Source organism: Sus scrofa, chromosome 13, assembly GCF_054392235.1.
Source record: "Sus scrofa isolate SSC_HxYL_T2T_F1_AM1 chromosome 13, Sscrofa_HxYL_maternal_Yorkshire_Landrace_v2.0, whole genome shotgun sequence".
Classification (NCBI taxonomy): Eukaryota; Metazoa; Chordata; class Mammalia; order Artiodactyla; family Suidae; genus Sus; species Sus scrofa.
Genome location: NC_139395.1, coordinates 28,770,872 through 28,786,298, shown reverse-complemented (window position 1 = coordinate 28,786,298; position 15,427 = coordinate 28,770,872). Strand labels below are relative to the sequence as shown.

The following is a 15,427-nucleotide window of genomic DNA, read 5'->3' as shown; positions in this document are numbered from 1 at the left end:
CTGATTTAATTTAGATTACATTTTATTTGAATTCAGTAAACATTTTATTCAGTTAGAATTTTAACCAACTGTTACTGGAAAATTTTTTTTCTTAAATTTTTAATCCATTGCCCATTAATGCTAGGACTTTGGAGAAGGGATTTAACTTCTCTGAGTTTGAGAGGATTAAATACCTGGATGCGCTATATAATATTACATGCAGTAGTGTTTAGCATAGTTTTAGCACATAATATGTGCTAATAAATATTTTTATCATTTTCTAGAAACCCAGAATAACAAAATAATACATCTCAGTCTTTAACGTATGTAGTCTTAAACACGTTAAAATATCTAATGAATAGCAACACAACAGAGAAAATGAAAAGCATATTCACTTATAATTCTTCGATTATGTATTTTAAACCTATATTTTTTTATTAGAAGTTCTCACCCCTGCCAGTCCCTGATTTCCTTTCAGGGGATCCGCAGGATTTATTATTTTCATAATAATGCTAAAAATATTACTTGCGGGGAAGCCCTTAAAAACAAAACATAGTTGTTCACTTAGGCATGTCCTTGATGAAGCTGTAAAATATAATTCTTTCTTTTTTTCTTTTTTTTTAAATCTTTTTAGGCCCACACCCTCGGTACATGGAGGTTCCCAGGCTAGGAGTTGAATCAGAGCTACAGCTACCGGCCTACACCACAGCCATAGCAACACCAGCTCCAAGCCACGTCTGTGACCTACACCACAGGTCACGGCAACTCTGGATCCTCAGCCCCACTGAGTGAGGCCAGGGATTGAACCTGTGTCCTCATGGATACTGGTCAGATTCATTTCCGCTAAGCCATGATGGGAACTCCAAAAGCTAATTATTTCATTAAATATGAGCCTTTGAAAACAGGTTGCTTTAAGATTATGAATGACAAAATAGGAAGCATGCATAGAAACACATCTGCTCTGTACCAAGGAATAGTTGTTGTCTGGAGAAAAAGCACTGATGTGGTTTTCTTGGAATTGTGAGCCCCTCCAGCTGCGTATTTTCACAGGATACCGTTTTTACTTGAAAGAACGACAGAAAACTATGGTTACTCAGACTTGACATTTGATGGTGTTTCCTTAGAAACGAAGTGAGCCTATCCCTTCAAGAAAAACAACTGGTGGTGTTTGTTACTAATGATAATAAGCCTAGCTTTCATAAAAAAATTAAAATTTTGAAAAACGTGTCTGCCAGCCTGACCGTGACAGTTTCTTAATACTTAAATTTATGACATTATTGACAAAGGTTATTATGACATTATTGACAAAGGTTATTATGGCATTATTAACAAAGGTTATTTTTGTAACATTGTTGAATGAAATATGAAATTTTAAAAATGAGTGAGAAGTCCATTCAGAGTGTATGACAGACCAGTGCATTTTAATGTAGCAGTATGTACAATGTTCATTGGAAATAGTTTTAGATTTCACTTTACAACCTAACCTTAAAAAGTGACTACTTGAGTTTGGTGACGTATTAGGAACATCCAGTTCCCTGGAAAGCGTGTGAAGACACTCTTCTCTTTTCCAGCAGAGTATTTGTGTGAACCTGGATTTTTTTTGTGTGTGTTGTTCAAATAACAAATCATCTGAGACTGATCACTGAAGTAGATATGAGAATCCATGTCTTTCTGTGAAATCAGATATTGAGATGTGCAAAACTGTAAAAGCTATTCTCAATCTTGTTTTTGAAAAAAGTTTTTAATTAAAATGTTATTTATGTTAACATGTAATGGCCTTATTATTTTAAAAAAATGCTTTTAAAGAACTATTTTAAAGTTTTCTCATTTTCATTTCCAGTATGTTTAGTATAGATGGTGAACTTTATAAACAAGGGCCTTTGAGGTCTTCAATAATTTTTAAAGGTGGAAAGAGATCTTGAGGCCAAAGGTTAGAGGGGTGCTGCTTATTTCCTTTTCCTTGTTAGCTGTTGTCCATATGGATACTTGAATTTGGGATAAAATGCTAATTAAGACCACAATATGATTTATTCATGCTATAATTAATATGATTACACTAAGTTAGTGTAAAAATAGAAATGGTAAAAAGGCAAAACTGTTCAGGTGAAAACATATTTGCCTCTTGCCCGAATTAAGTGAAATTTAGGGCTAAAATTTAACTATGATGTTGAAATTTATTCTCTTAAAAAAAAAAAGTCACCCCCATTACCTATATCCTTAGAGTAGGTTCTTTTGAACTAATGTTATAGAAAGGTTTCAGTAGAAAACTGATTGCAGCACTTCCCTTTGGTATTTTCAGTTACAACTAAACGTGTGTATTGCTTTCCAAATCTCTTCTGCTGTGACCCTGTGTAAGTTGTAGTTATTAGCTTGGCAGATTAGGTAACTTAGAGGCCAGTGATTGGCTGTACCGTGAAAGCAACTTAGAAGGCTTCATCTGTGCAACACCCGGTGACCTAAATCAGGTATGCCCTCACTGTCCCTGGACTCTTCAAGGGACTTACTGCATTACATTATCAAACACAGGGCATTTCTGTATCACTATGGAAAGACTTCGCCTGGAGAAGAAGTTCCCTGTAGGTACCCAGTTATGATCTTGTATTTTATGTACAGACAAGTTTGTGTCTCTCAGAGTGTAATAATGAAGCTTGAAGGAATGTCAGGCTTATTAGCACTGGCTTAGAATAGTATCATCCTCTGTGTCCTTGGCTATGGAAGTCATCTGCTGAAAAGAGTAAATCCTTGTACAAAGGTAGCAATGTTTGTACCATTTTTATTCTCTACAGTTTGATAATTGAAATATAACTTGAATGAGGCTTTAAGAAGTTTTATATAGCTGAGATATTAGGAAAGAAATCACTTTGTCTTAATGGTCCAGTATGTTTTGAGGCTAAACTGAAGTATTTGGTAACTATGAAATTATTCTGCATGGTTAATAATCATAATTTATGGGAGGTGTTACTTTTGGGCTATAGCCACGCGTCTTATGTAACGAAGTTAATACTATGTGATAAGGATCTTCCGATGCTGTTTTAATAATGAATTTTGTAAACCTCCAGTGCCAAAAGAGGATAATGGGCTAGGCTTATGCATATATTCTTAAATAATCTTTAATATTCCTTTTTTCTCTAAGATTATGCCTTTGGCATGTTAAGGTCTCATTTTTGATCGTTTGACCAAGAAAATACTACTATGGATTTAGCCTTTTCAAGCAGGATAAATGACTGTGAGTGAAATTAGTAAGACCTCTTTGAAACAAGAGTTGTTTGGTTTTTTGCTGGGAGTTCCTATTTGTGAATTGAATTTGGATTTTGTAGTGTGTGGATGCTGAGCTTTTCTGTTCATAACCGATTTATTAAATTCCAGACTATTGAGTATCTTTCTGTGTTTGAGCTTTAATTGTGTTCATAAGGAGTCCGTAAGTGTATCCCATATGAACTTTTTAGTCCAGTGTCTTGTCTTGTGGAATATACTCAACAGTTAGCACGTACTTATTGGAGAACTTAACCAAGGGCCGGGCCCTGCTTGATGCTGAGGAAATGGTGATTACAAAACAGACGTGATTCCCCTTTTCTTGGAACTTACTTTTCAGGCTGGGAAACAGTTAAGTAGTTACATAAATATGTAGTTACAAGTTTTAATAAATACTAGAAAGAAAGAGTACTGTGTTTTCTCAGCATGTATTTCAGTGACCTTGGTCTGTTGTCTTCTGAATAAAGAACCTCAAGTCTCTTAAGCTGTGTGTGTGTGTGCATGTGTGTGTGTAAAATGAGAAGATTGAACTCTGTGAGTACACCCCATCCATACCTGTGAGTCTTGAGGCCTCATTTATTCATTAGAAATGGAGAAGGTAAGCATTTCCCTCTTGATTTCTTATCATGGGGAGCCCTGCCTTAGCCGTAGATTTTAACTGATAGGCTGACCGTTTGATTATAATACAGTTTTTTATTCACTGGTGTATCCCCAGTACCTGGAATGATGCTTGGCACATAGTATACACTCAGTAAATATTTGTTGACTGAATGGATGAGTCCAAACTCCTAGTCTCTTTTTTTTTTTTTTCCCCCATTTTTTTTTTTTTTTTTCTTTTTGCTTTTTAGGGCTGTACCTGTGGCATATGGCAGTTCCCAGGCTAAGGGTTGACGTGGAGTTGCAGCCGCCAGCCTGCACCACAGTCACAGCAACGTGGGATCCAACCGCATTTGCTACCTACACCATAGCTCACAGTAATGCCCGATCCCTGACTCAGTGATCGAGGCCGGGGATCAAGCCCGAATCCTCACAGATACTAGTTGGATTCGTTTCCACTGCACCACAGTGGGAACAACAAACTCTTAGTCTTTAAGGAAATGAGACTTCTTTTATGGTTCATCAAATTCATGGGGCCCAGGAGTATTAGCCGGGGGGGAAGAATAGCCAAGCAGACCATATAACTGAGGGATTTCCTGGTTCTTGTTTATTTTCAGTAGGAAAAATCCAGTGGAATTCTAAACATACCATGTTCATTCTGTGTCAATGACTACCCCACCTCCAAGGCTGACTGAGATTGGGGAATTTTGACAGAATACTTGATAGACCTTTTGCTGAAACGCATTTACTAGATTTCTGTGTACAAAATTTATTAGACCTTTTGTGCAAAATGCCTGTGCTTTTTCTATACATTTTAATCAATGATAAAGTTGAGATTGTTTTTTGAAAAGCCCATTTTAGAAATAGATTTTATTCTTATCCTCAGTTCTGTTAAACAGTTTATACATACTTGATAACCTAAAGTAGGTAATTCCTATGTGTTTTTTGGTATCTGTGCACTGACTTAGAACTTAGAATAAATACTTGTGATTTATAACTTCAGGTAAACCCTAATGAGGCTTTCCATTTGACTGTGACTCTTGTGCTTTGTAATGAGGTTTCTGACAATAACGTGTGTCATTAACAATGCTGGAGGCTGTTACCTGCCAGTTTTTATATCTCACACTTTTCTGAGTTCTCTTGCTCTTATATTCTTTGATTTTTTTTTTTTTTATTTTTTCCCCCTCTGTAACTTTTCCTTAAAACTCAGATTGTCTTCCGTGTTAATCATGGTGTGTGTATTTGACGTAAGATTTTCTGAAGTTTTGTGTTCCAGTATCTGAATCTGTCTGGTTCCTCGTCTGTCTCATGAGAAAGCATTTTTCCCAAGGCTTTAAATTTTTTTCTGTGGAAATCACATGATTGCCTGAGTGTAAACATAGCAATTTTAAATTGCTTAAATTTTCCATATACTTTTTACATCTTTTACACTTAGAGTAATGCATCAATCAAAAAATGCCAGATGAATTCTTTAGAAATCATTCGTTGGCTTTTTATTTCATGAAACAGTAGTCATCAGTGATTTCTCCCTTTAACTGGATTAGGGAAGATAATTTGCTTACTCTTCAGCTTTTTGCCCATAAAATAAAGTTTTCTAATACTATAGTTCAACTCTTGTTGGTAGGTGGGATGGGTTTGGGAATTGGGGTTATTTGGAAGAAACTCGTATTTTGGGGAACAGCATTTTTTTTATATATACTTCGTTAGATTTCTTTGATACAGTGTTGGGGAAAAAGTTCTGACATACAGATGAACTTTTAGAGGAATACTTATAGATTTAGGGTTACTTGTAGTACAGTGAAAGTATACAGTAACTTTAGAGTATTTTTGGTGTGAATTGGAATATACACTACTTCATTTTCAGGAGGATTAAAACACTGTGAATGAAATGAGAGTGCCACCTAGAAGCCCACCTAAAATGGTCAAGGGCGGGAAGCAGCCCCTATTGAAGAGCAACTTAAACATGTACAGCTTAAGTCTGTAACACAACCAAGGCCATGGTGTTCAGACAGGAGTGCTGCACCATCACACAGAGGGGGTTGAATATATAGGGGCTTGGGCTCCACTCACGCCGCTGGGTCAACATCTCCCAGCAGAATTTCTAATAAGTCAAAATCTAAAGCCCTCTTAAAGTTATACTGTTTTAGATCCTCATGAAAGTTAGTTGCCTCCTCTTGGCATTTTGTCCTAAATATGAAAGAATGTACTTCTGATGAATAATTCTCCAGTACAGCCACAATACTGTTTCAGGGTACATTTTAAATCTTGAGTATTGGGGTTCCCATGGTGGCACAGTGGAAACAAATCCAACTAGTATCCATGAGGTTGCAGGTTTGATCCCCAGCCTTGCTCAGTGGGTTAAGGATCAGGTGTTGCTGTGAGCTGTGGTGTAGGTTGAAGATGCAGCTCGGATCTAGTGTTGCTGTGGCTGTGGTGAAGGCCGGCAGCTGTAGCTTCAATTAGACCCTTAGCCTGGGAACCTCCATATGCCGCAGGTGTGGCCCTAAAAAAGCAAAAAAAAAAAAAGAAAAATAAATTTTCACTATTGAGGAAATTAATATAGCTATTCATTTTGGTAATTGTTAAAAGACTTTGCTAATTAATCTAGTTTTAAAGCTTATATGGCAGATGAAAAAGCATTTTTTAAAGAAAAATAGTTTTCTTTCTCAGATTCAGTGAACTGTGGGCGTCTTCTGTGGTTGTGCACTTGTGCTTGGTGCCTCTTCCCACAGCCCTTTCAGATGCATGTGACCCTGTGAGGGTGGGGACCTGAATAGATGGGTGACAAGTCATTCAAAAGATTGCATACTGACATCTGCCTCTGTATTCATGTGGTTAACATAAAGCAATATTAAAAAAAAAAAAAAGTCCCGAAAACTACTTACTGCCAGAGGTACCCAGTTCACTACTTTGCTCATATGTCCTTTCAGTGTCCATTATGTAAATTCAAATATTCCTGTTCTGGAGACTTTCTTACCTAGCAAGTAGTATTCGGTATATGTGGTTCTCTACCTTGTGTGTGTAATAGGTCTTAAATATTTTTCGTGTCAGTACGTAGCATCTTCTTCTTTTTAGGAGCTTGGCATTCCATTGAGTGCATTGCTATTCCTCTTTTAAGGGACTGTTGGATGATTTCCAGTCTTTTCCTATTACAGGCTTCAGCAAATCACCTTGCACATATGTCGTTTCATATGCAGAGAATTTAAACTTTCTTTATAGTCTTATGTAGATAATGCTTAAATTTGTTGCCTGCTATGTTATAGAGCAGTTTGTATTCTGAATAGTTATCTTATTTTTTAAATAAGAATTTGAAACCACGACTAAATTATTTTCTTAAGATTAGAGTGAGTTAATCTTGTATTGATATACTGAGGGTGCCTTTTTTGTTCTTCTGTGTATTTTAGTTTTCCCAGTGCCTTGGCTTTATTTCCTCTTAGGTAGGCTTTGTAAGGACTGGCTTATGTGACATATTCCTCTGGGGTTAAGAACGAAAACATTTTGATGTCGGGGGTGACTCTTTGCTGTTGCTATTTTTAGTTTTCAACCATACACTCACAGTTAAAGATTGAAGAATGATTTTTTTTCTAGATTCAGATTTAAAAAAAGTAACACGTATTACATTGAAATTTGAATTTATTCTTTTTAAAATTACCAAAATTACATGTTTATTATAAAAGAAAATTAAATACTTTGGGGTTATCTGTCTCTGTTTTTCCAGCCATTCATGTGATGCAGTATCAGCAGTTTGCTGTTTAACCTTTTACGTATTATTTTTGTTGTTGTTGTCTTTTTGCCATTTCTTGAGCCACTCCAGCGACATATGGAGGTTCCCAGGTTAGGGGTCCAATTGGAGCTGCAGCTGCCTGCCTACGCCAGAGCCACAGCAACGCAGGATCCAAGCCACATCTGCAACCTACACCACAGCTCACGGCAACGCCGGATCCTCAACCCACTGATCAAGGCCAGGGATCGAACCCGAAACCTCATGGTTCCTAGTTGGATTTGTTAACCACTGCGCCACAAGGGGAACTCCCTTTTACATATTTAATATGTATTTTTTGCATATACTTCAAGAAAGAACACATGTCAAGTCATACTTTATATAGTGTATTAACTTTACCGATTTTAGAAATAATGGCTTAAAACATTATCCTAAAATGATAGGATTTAAAATGCAATATATTTGTTTCAGAAATGTATTTCCGCCTTGAAACATAAATGGCTTTGTTCTAAGGGATTTTCAGTATATAGACATCTGCATGCACCCTGCATGCTTCATTGAATGACTTGTAAAGTGCTCAGGCGGGCATTGTGTGTGCCTGCTTATATTTGCCTTTATAGCAGACTGCCTTTCTGATTCATGTTTCCCAGTTGTTGAAAAGTAGAGGATGTTTTTCAGGGAAGGGAGACATGCAGACCTACCCTCCACCCCAGCCTTTTTTTTTTTTTTTTTTTTAATAGTGTTAAATGTAAAAGTTTTTATTTATTTACTTATTTTATTTATTTATTTATTTTTTGTCTTTTTGCCATTTTTAGGACCACTCCCTCGGCATATGGAGTTTACCAGGCTAGGGGTCTAATTGGAGTTGTAGCTGCCGGCCTACACCAGAGCCACATCAACTCTTGATCCGAGCCGCGTCTGCGGACCACACTACAGCTCATGGCAACGCCGGATCCTTAACCCACTGAGCAAGGCCATGGATCGAACTCGCAACCTCATGGTTCCTAGTTAGATTCGTTAACCACTGAGCCGTGATGGGAACTCCTGTAAAAGTTTTTAGACTTTAAGCATTTTAACTTTAGTTAAATAAAAGCATTGTCACTGAAAACCCAAACATTAACAATAAAATAATATTCTCACTTGGCTTTAAATCAGATCATTCATTCAGGTCTCCACAGAGGGTATCTGAGGGAGCATGCTGGGTGGACCTACAGAGGAGCTGTGGGACTTTCTCTTTTTTATTTATTTTATTTTCTTATATAATGATTTTTATTTTTTTCATTATAGCTGGTTTACAGTGTTCTGTCAATTTTCTACTGTATAGCATGGTGACCCAGTTACACATACATGTATACATTCTTTTTCCTCACATTACCATGCTCCATCATAAGTGACTAGACACAGTTCCCAGTGCAACTTCCTCTTTTTTGTGTTCCTTTTTGCACACATGGGAGTGTATCTCATTGGTAGGTGTTTAGAGGTCAGAGAGTATGTGTATTTTAAGCATAAATATGGTGAAGTTGCCCAGCTTGGGCTGTTTCTGAGTGTTAGTTGGTTAGAGTCAGTACATCTACATCAAAAAAGAAGAGTTTTGTTGTTGCTGTAGTTCGGGATGAGAGATAGGCATATTGTTTTGTGTCCTTGGCAATTGTTCTGTTGAAATGAAAGTTTGGAATGGGAGCAGTTAATCCCTTTTAGAATACACCGAGTGCTACCTCTTGGATAATACAACTTCTGCCTCTTCTGTTTAGGAGACAGCTTCTCTTTTGTACCTACCTGTGCAGGCTTAGGGACTGAATGACATGAAATCATTGGAGGAAAGCGAAAGATTTTAGAGTATGACGTGCTTGATGGATGGTAATTTTTAGTTACTGCCTCTTCTCTGTGTGTGTATTTCCTACTTGAAATTTTCTCCTTACTAAAGGAGTGTGATTGCCCTGAGGCAGTTTGACCGTGCACGCAGTTGTCTGTCTTCTTAGTCCATTATATGAAAAGGTGTAATGGTCTACGCAGGCTGCTTCCCAGTCCTTTAGCTATACAGCCTTAGAAAGTCATTTAACTTGCGTGTTTCCTGTATTAAATTGAATGTGGTCCTTTAGAGTTATATACAAGTATCTCTTGATACTCAAATCCATTTGATTCTACAATTTGGCCATCTAGCCTTCCTTCAGAAAGTAAGTTTGGGTATTGAGATCTGCATTTTCTTAATATGCTCTGTCTGTTTCTGAGTTTGGGGTAGCAAATAGTGAGGGTTAAGGTAGCAGGAAATTTATTCGAAAATTTAACTAAATTGATTCAGCGTCTGAGTTTTAAGATATGAGAATGAGGGCACTGAGAATATGGATATTTTAAGATCACAAGTTGGAGGAGACCTTTAAGAGATCATTTTACCCATCCTCCTGTTTGAGCCTTTCTAACACAAACGGGTCTTCCAGTTTACACTTGGATGTTAAAGTGCTGAGAAACTTACTGTGGTATGTGTCCGTCTGGCTTATTGTTGTCAGTGCAAGAGGAGGTGATGGGCTGTAAGAGCAAGCACAGAGGAAATGGGAGTGGTTGAAAGTTTCTTCTTGCAAAATCTGAGAAATAATGTCATCTGATGGATAAAATAACATTGTTCTAGAAAACTGCCATTCAGTGGAGTGCTAACAATGTTATAATGAATGTCAATATTATCATTTTGTTTTTATTCAGTTCTCTCTTATCTTTAGTTACCTCTGTTGCCTGTGAAGTTATCATTAAAGCATAGGGACCTGTGAAGAGAACAGATATGGACTATGTTTTTTTCTTTCTCGAAAGCCATTTGCTTTTTCCCTCCTGCTTTGGGAGATTGGTGGTACTCTGCTTCTGTCTGAGCAGAACATCGTCCCTTTCCTGTTGCCCATCTTTGGCCTGCTCTGAATGACTGGCTAGGTCATCTACACCTTCATCAAACCTGGCTCCTTCCTGTTTGTTTCTGAAAGCCTCTTCCTGGGCCATCCTTTTCCTTGCATTCGTTTTTTGCTTTGATCCTTTGGCAGCGGCGTTGTGGGACAGGATCTCCAGTGTGGTGGCCTTGCAGAGTGAATTTCCACCTTTGGGTTCCTCTGCGTACTGCACACACGCAGACCCTGAGAACTGATCCATGCCTTTTAAAAATTTAAAAAAAAAATTTTTTAAACACCTGCTATCTCTTCCCCAGAACATTTGCGAATCTTCTCAAAATCTTGACTGCCCTACCCCAGTAAGTACTCCAGTCCCAGGTTTGGTTGAGGACCATAGCATCTTTGTCCACTGGCCCCTTCTCCTGGTATTCTGCTCACTAGTCTTTGGCTCTTGGTAACTTATGAGTGAAAGTGGTGAAAGTGATGCTATATGTTAAGGCTATAGACTTATTTTGACCATTGTATGTTTAACCATAATCTGATCCAGTATCCAATACAGTTGAGTAAGCGTGGTTGGGTTTTGTTGTTGATACAGTACCTGGTTGCGGGGTCGGGGGGGGGGGGAGAAGTAGAAAGAAAAGAAAAAAAGTGTTCAATATTGACATCTAAGGGTTTCTCTCACCCCTGATTTTCTTTAATTTCTGACCTGATGTGTCTTCCTGTTGAAGTGAATATATGTACCAGTCACTTGGTATCTTCCATAGAAAACTAGTGGAAATATTTGTCATTTCAAGTTTTTTTTTCATGACATTTTTCAATGTTTTTCTGTGGGTTAAAAAAAAAAGCCTATAAAGATACTTTCAAAAAGAATGTGGTTAACTATAATATGAATTCAGTTCTTTGAGAGGAAGGCGGTTTGTTATATATTTTTGGCTGTCTCAAATAACATACCCAGTAGAAGTAGGTCTTCAGTATATGTTGATTTCATGAGTGAATGAGAATAATTTCTTTTTAGGGTCCTGATGAAGAAGCTGTTGTGGATCTTGGCAAAACCAGCTCAACTGTGAACACCAAGTTTGAAAAAGAAGAACTAGAAAGTAAGTTTATTTAAAAGAACTTTGGTTTAGTAGGATAAATTGTTAATGAACGTTTGTTAGTATCCTTTAAGTTTTACCTATAATTTGTTGAAACATTTGTTGTTATTGTGAGCTAGAGCATACATTTAGAAGACTGTGCTACACTTTTTAAAATACAGTTTAAGGAATACACAGCAGAAGCCCATGTAACCACTACCTATGTATACAAATAGAACCTTCCCTGAAACATAAATTCCAGAATGTTTTTGAAACTTCACTGAATGTTACCATAACTTACCTTGGAAATTCAAATGCTACAGTTACAAAATCAGATAATTCTTTACTTTTTTTTGTTTTTAATTTCTAGCAGCCTGGGTAATTTGAATTATGACCAGACTACAGCATGCCAGACTAATAAGCCACAGTTATCACTGGTTGTCATCTCAGTGTTCATTTTATAGGTCTGTTACATCAGCCTTTTAAAATGCTATAAAAACCTCAGCAAAGAATTGTGTAGCAGATGAGTTATTTGCCAGTTTATCTTCCTGAACATGAAGAAGTTCTAACAAATGGTTTCTTGTTTCTTTCTTTTTTCAAAAAAGTAATTATAGATTAATTATTTAATCTTGCCAGGATAGTACACAGTGTCCCTGTGTACTCAGCTTATTCTAGTGTTAACATTTTATTTAATCATAAGTTTATGAAAATGAAGAAATTAACTCTGGCATACTACTACTAACTACACTATAGATTTTATTCAGATTTTACCAGTCTTTCCACTGATGTTCTTTTTCTGCTCCAGGAGCCCGTTGAATAGCACGGAGTTAATGCCATAGGACACTTAGCAGTCAGGCTCAGGTCTCCTTGATCTCCTCTAACCTGGGATGATTTCCAGGTCTTTCCCCATTTTCCGTGACCTTGATACTTTGAGGAGCAGTGGTTAGATACTTGTAGACGGTCACCCAATTTGGGTTTGCCTAATGTTATCAAATTATAACATTATAATCTCATACCCCAGATCATGGATACCTGGGAGGCACACCACAAAGTGTGATAGGCTCTTCTCTAGTGTGAACATATGACATCAGTGTAACTTACTGTTGGTGATGTTAACCTTGAACACTTGGTGAAGGTGGTGTTTGTGGCGGATGTTTTGCTAGAGTTATTTTGGGGTCTTTTTGAGACCTACATTTTTTAAGTAAAAGTCTTCCATGGCAGCTGAGTGGGTTTATTGCTTTACAAAAAAGAGATGGAAAGAGACACAAATAAGCCTTCTCCACATTTACTTTCTGAAATGGAGAGAATTCCTCTTGATTAAAATTGACTTTGGAAGTTTAGGCTCACCAGGACTCCTGCAGAGAACTTCAGTTACCTAGGTGCTTGATTCTGTGAATTGTAGGCACTAGAGAAGTTAAAATTTTTTAGCCATAATTTTATTAATTCAGATGTGCGGTGATACATGTAAACCATGTCTTATGTCCTCCCTCAAATACATGTGATCAGAACACGAAAAGAGAAATTGACTGTGATCCTTGGCTTCCTTTGCTTATTCAGGGCCCTTAGCTTTTCTCACTTGGTACATAATCTGAATTAAATATCAAGTTCGAGGAAGAGATACATTTCATCTCAGCACTGGATTGAATAAGCCTTTGATGGAATACAGTAAAAATGAAAGGAAAAGAGAAAATTATAACAGAGAAAAACTAAGGGAAGTAATAAAAGCAGAAAAAGTAATAGTTCTATCTACCAATCTTTGGATTCTGGCATATTGCTACTGATTTTATCTAAGCTTTCTAAATTTCAAACTCATAGAATTGAGTTTTATCTTGGTACATAAGGGCTTGTGTGCCAAAAACCCATTAGTACTGATTGGAGTAGCAATTTTGTAACTCACAGTGCACAGTGATTCTTTAATTTCCATTCTTGGTTGATGTCCGGAAGAAAATAGTTTCACTAAAATAAAACTGTAAGATTGCCGAGTTTTATAGTTTTGTTTTGTTTTTTACTTAGATATAATTTATATAATGTAAAATTCACCAAAGTGATTTTTTTCATATATTCACTATATTGTGCAACCTAATTTCAGAATATTTTCATCATCCCCAAAAGAAATCCTCTATAATTTTTTTAATTTAATTTTTTAATTGAAATATGAATGACCACATACTGCATTAGTTCCTGGTGCTCAACATGGTAATTTGATATTTCTGTTCATGGCTAAATGATCACCACAGTAAGTCTAATTACTGTCTATCATCGGGCAAAGTTACTACAGATGTAATTGTGTTTTTTAATTTGGGATTTTCAAGTAATTTTTTTTCAAGTAATATTAAATTTCTGAAGTTCGTTATCTAGGCAAAGTACCGGGTACTGGCAGATGTTGAAACAAATAATTTTAGTTCAGTGTCTTTTCATAGGACTGGTCTTCTTTTAGTTTAAAAGATTATTTGCTTCATTGACATTAATGTTTTGAAAACTGAAGCAAGAAGTCAGAGTGTCAACTTTTTCAACCTTAGCTGGGAATGTGTGCATCAGGCAACTCAGGATTTTTTCTGCTCTGTGCATATTTGTAAACGACTGAGAAATCACCATGAGTATGTATTTTGGGATTGCAAATACATTTTAGTGAGTCATCAAATTTGCAAATACAGAATCCATGAATAATGAGGATTGACTACTTTCAGATCTCATCTAAAGATAAAGATCTTGGGAGTTCCCGTCGTGGCGCAGTGGTTAACGAATCCGACTAGGAACCATGAGGTTGCGGGTTCGGTCCCTGCCCTTGCTCAGTGGGTTGACGATCCGGCGTTGCCGTGAGCTGTGGTGTAGGTTGCAGATGCGGCTCGGATCCCGCGTTGTTGTGGCTCTGGCGTAGGCCGGTGGCTACAGCTCCGATTCAACCCCTAGCCTGGGAACCTCCATATGCCGCGGGAGCAGCCCAAGAAATAGCAACAACAACAACAACAATAATGCCAATAATGCCGCAGGAGCGGCCCAAGAAATAGCAACAACAACAACAACAACAAAAGACAAAAAAAAAAAATAAAGATAAAGATCTTGAGTTTCTTTTTTTTCTCCGACCATCCTACAGAATATTGTAGAAACAGAATGTCATTTACAGTTCATATTTCATTAACTTTTTTCTGTTGTGCCTAGGGAAGAAAGCAACTCTATGCCAGACGGTTTTTTCATGGTTGCAAGTTAGTTAAACTTGTAGTCTTTGTCCCAGCTTCACTCAAGACAGCTTAGATAGCAACCTCATTGAAATTGAGAGATGAAGTTCCTTCTTCTCAGTGTTCAACATAGTGCTGTTGACTTTCCTGATGCAGTTTCATTTAGTGGCAAAAAGCAGAGAGTACCATTCATAATTGTTTTGTTAGTCAGCATACAAAGGTAGGACGATGCAGCATCAGCAATTGCCTTTTCTATTCTAAAAGTATATGATAAACTTACTCTGTTGCTTTTTTAATCCAGTCTGATTAAATTTCTGTCCTTTTACTACAGTATTTGGACCATTTACATTTAATACACCTCTTATTAATTCGAACCTAGCGAATCTGAGATTCTCAAAACTTAAAAAAATTAGTAAATATTTATATATATCCATTTATGAATAGTCATCGTGAAAGCATATATCTTAAGGACCTGTACTAACTCAGGTTGGGCATAAATGTAGATGGCACACATTCATTCCCGATTTCAGGTGGGCCCAGTTCCTTTCTCTCAAAATACCTTTTCAGACATCCAGACTATTTCTTCCAGAAGTAACCTGCATATTCAGTATGTTCATCAGTCAGTGGTATTAGCCTTTGGTGTAATATTCTGTGTAGTGCTCTATAATATAGGAGAAATAACAGACTAGCATTCTTAGACTTGCATGTAACTCTTTTTGTAGTTGTTGTTGTTGTTTTAGGGCTGCATCTATGGCACATGGAGGT

At 37.0% G+C, this 15,427-nt stretch overlaps 1 protein-coding gene across 20 annotated transcripts in view; it reads left to right on the top strand.

Annotated features, from left to right (window-relative positions):
* Positions 1-15,427, top strand: part of SLC4A7 (solute carrier family 4 member 7) — a 107,118-nt gene that overhangs the window by 27,511 nt on the left and 64,180 nt on the right. For 16 of the 20 annotated variants that reach the window (XR_014824252.1, XM_084990115.1, XM_021071474.2 and 13 more), the window contains exon 2: positions 11,429-11,510. Coding sequence is in view for 18 of the 20 variants with exons in the window: in XM_084990115.1 (XP_084846241.1) it covers positions 11,429-11,510 (82 nt within the window). In the remaining 2 variants the exon portion in view is untranslated. Of the gene's footprint in view, positions 1-2,408; positions 2,556-11,428; positions 11,511-15,427 lie in introns of those variants that run through there. The other 4 variants (XM_021071470.2, XM_021071467.2, XM_021071462.2 and 1 more) reach the window with 3 other exon arrangements.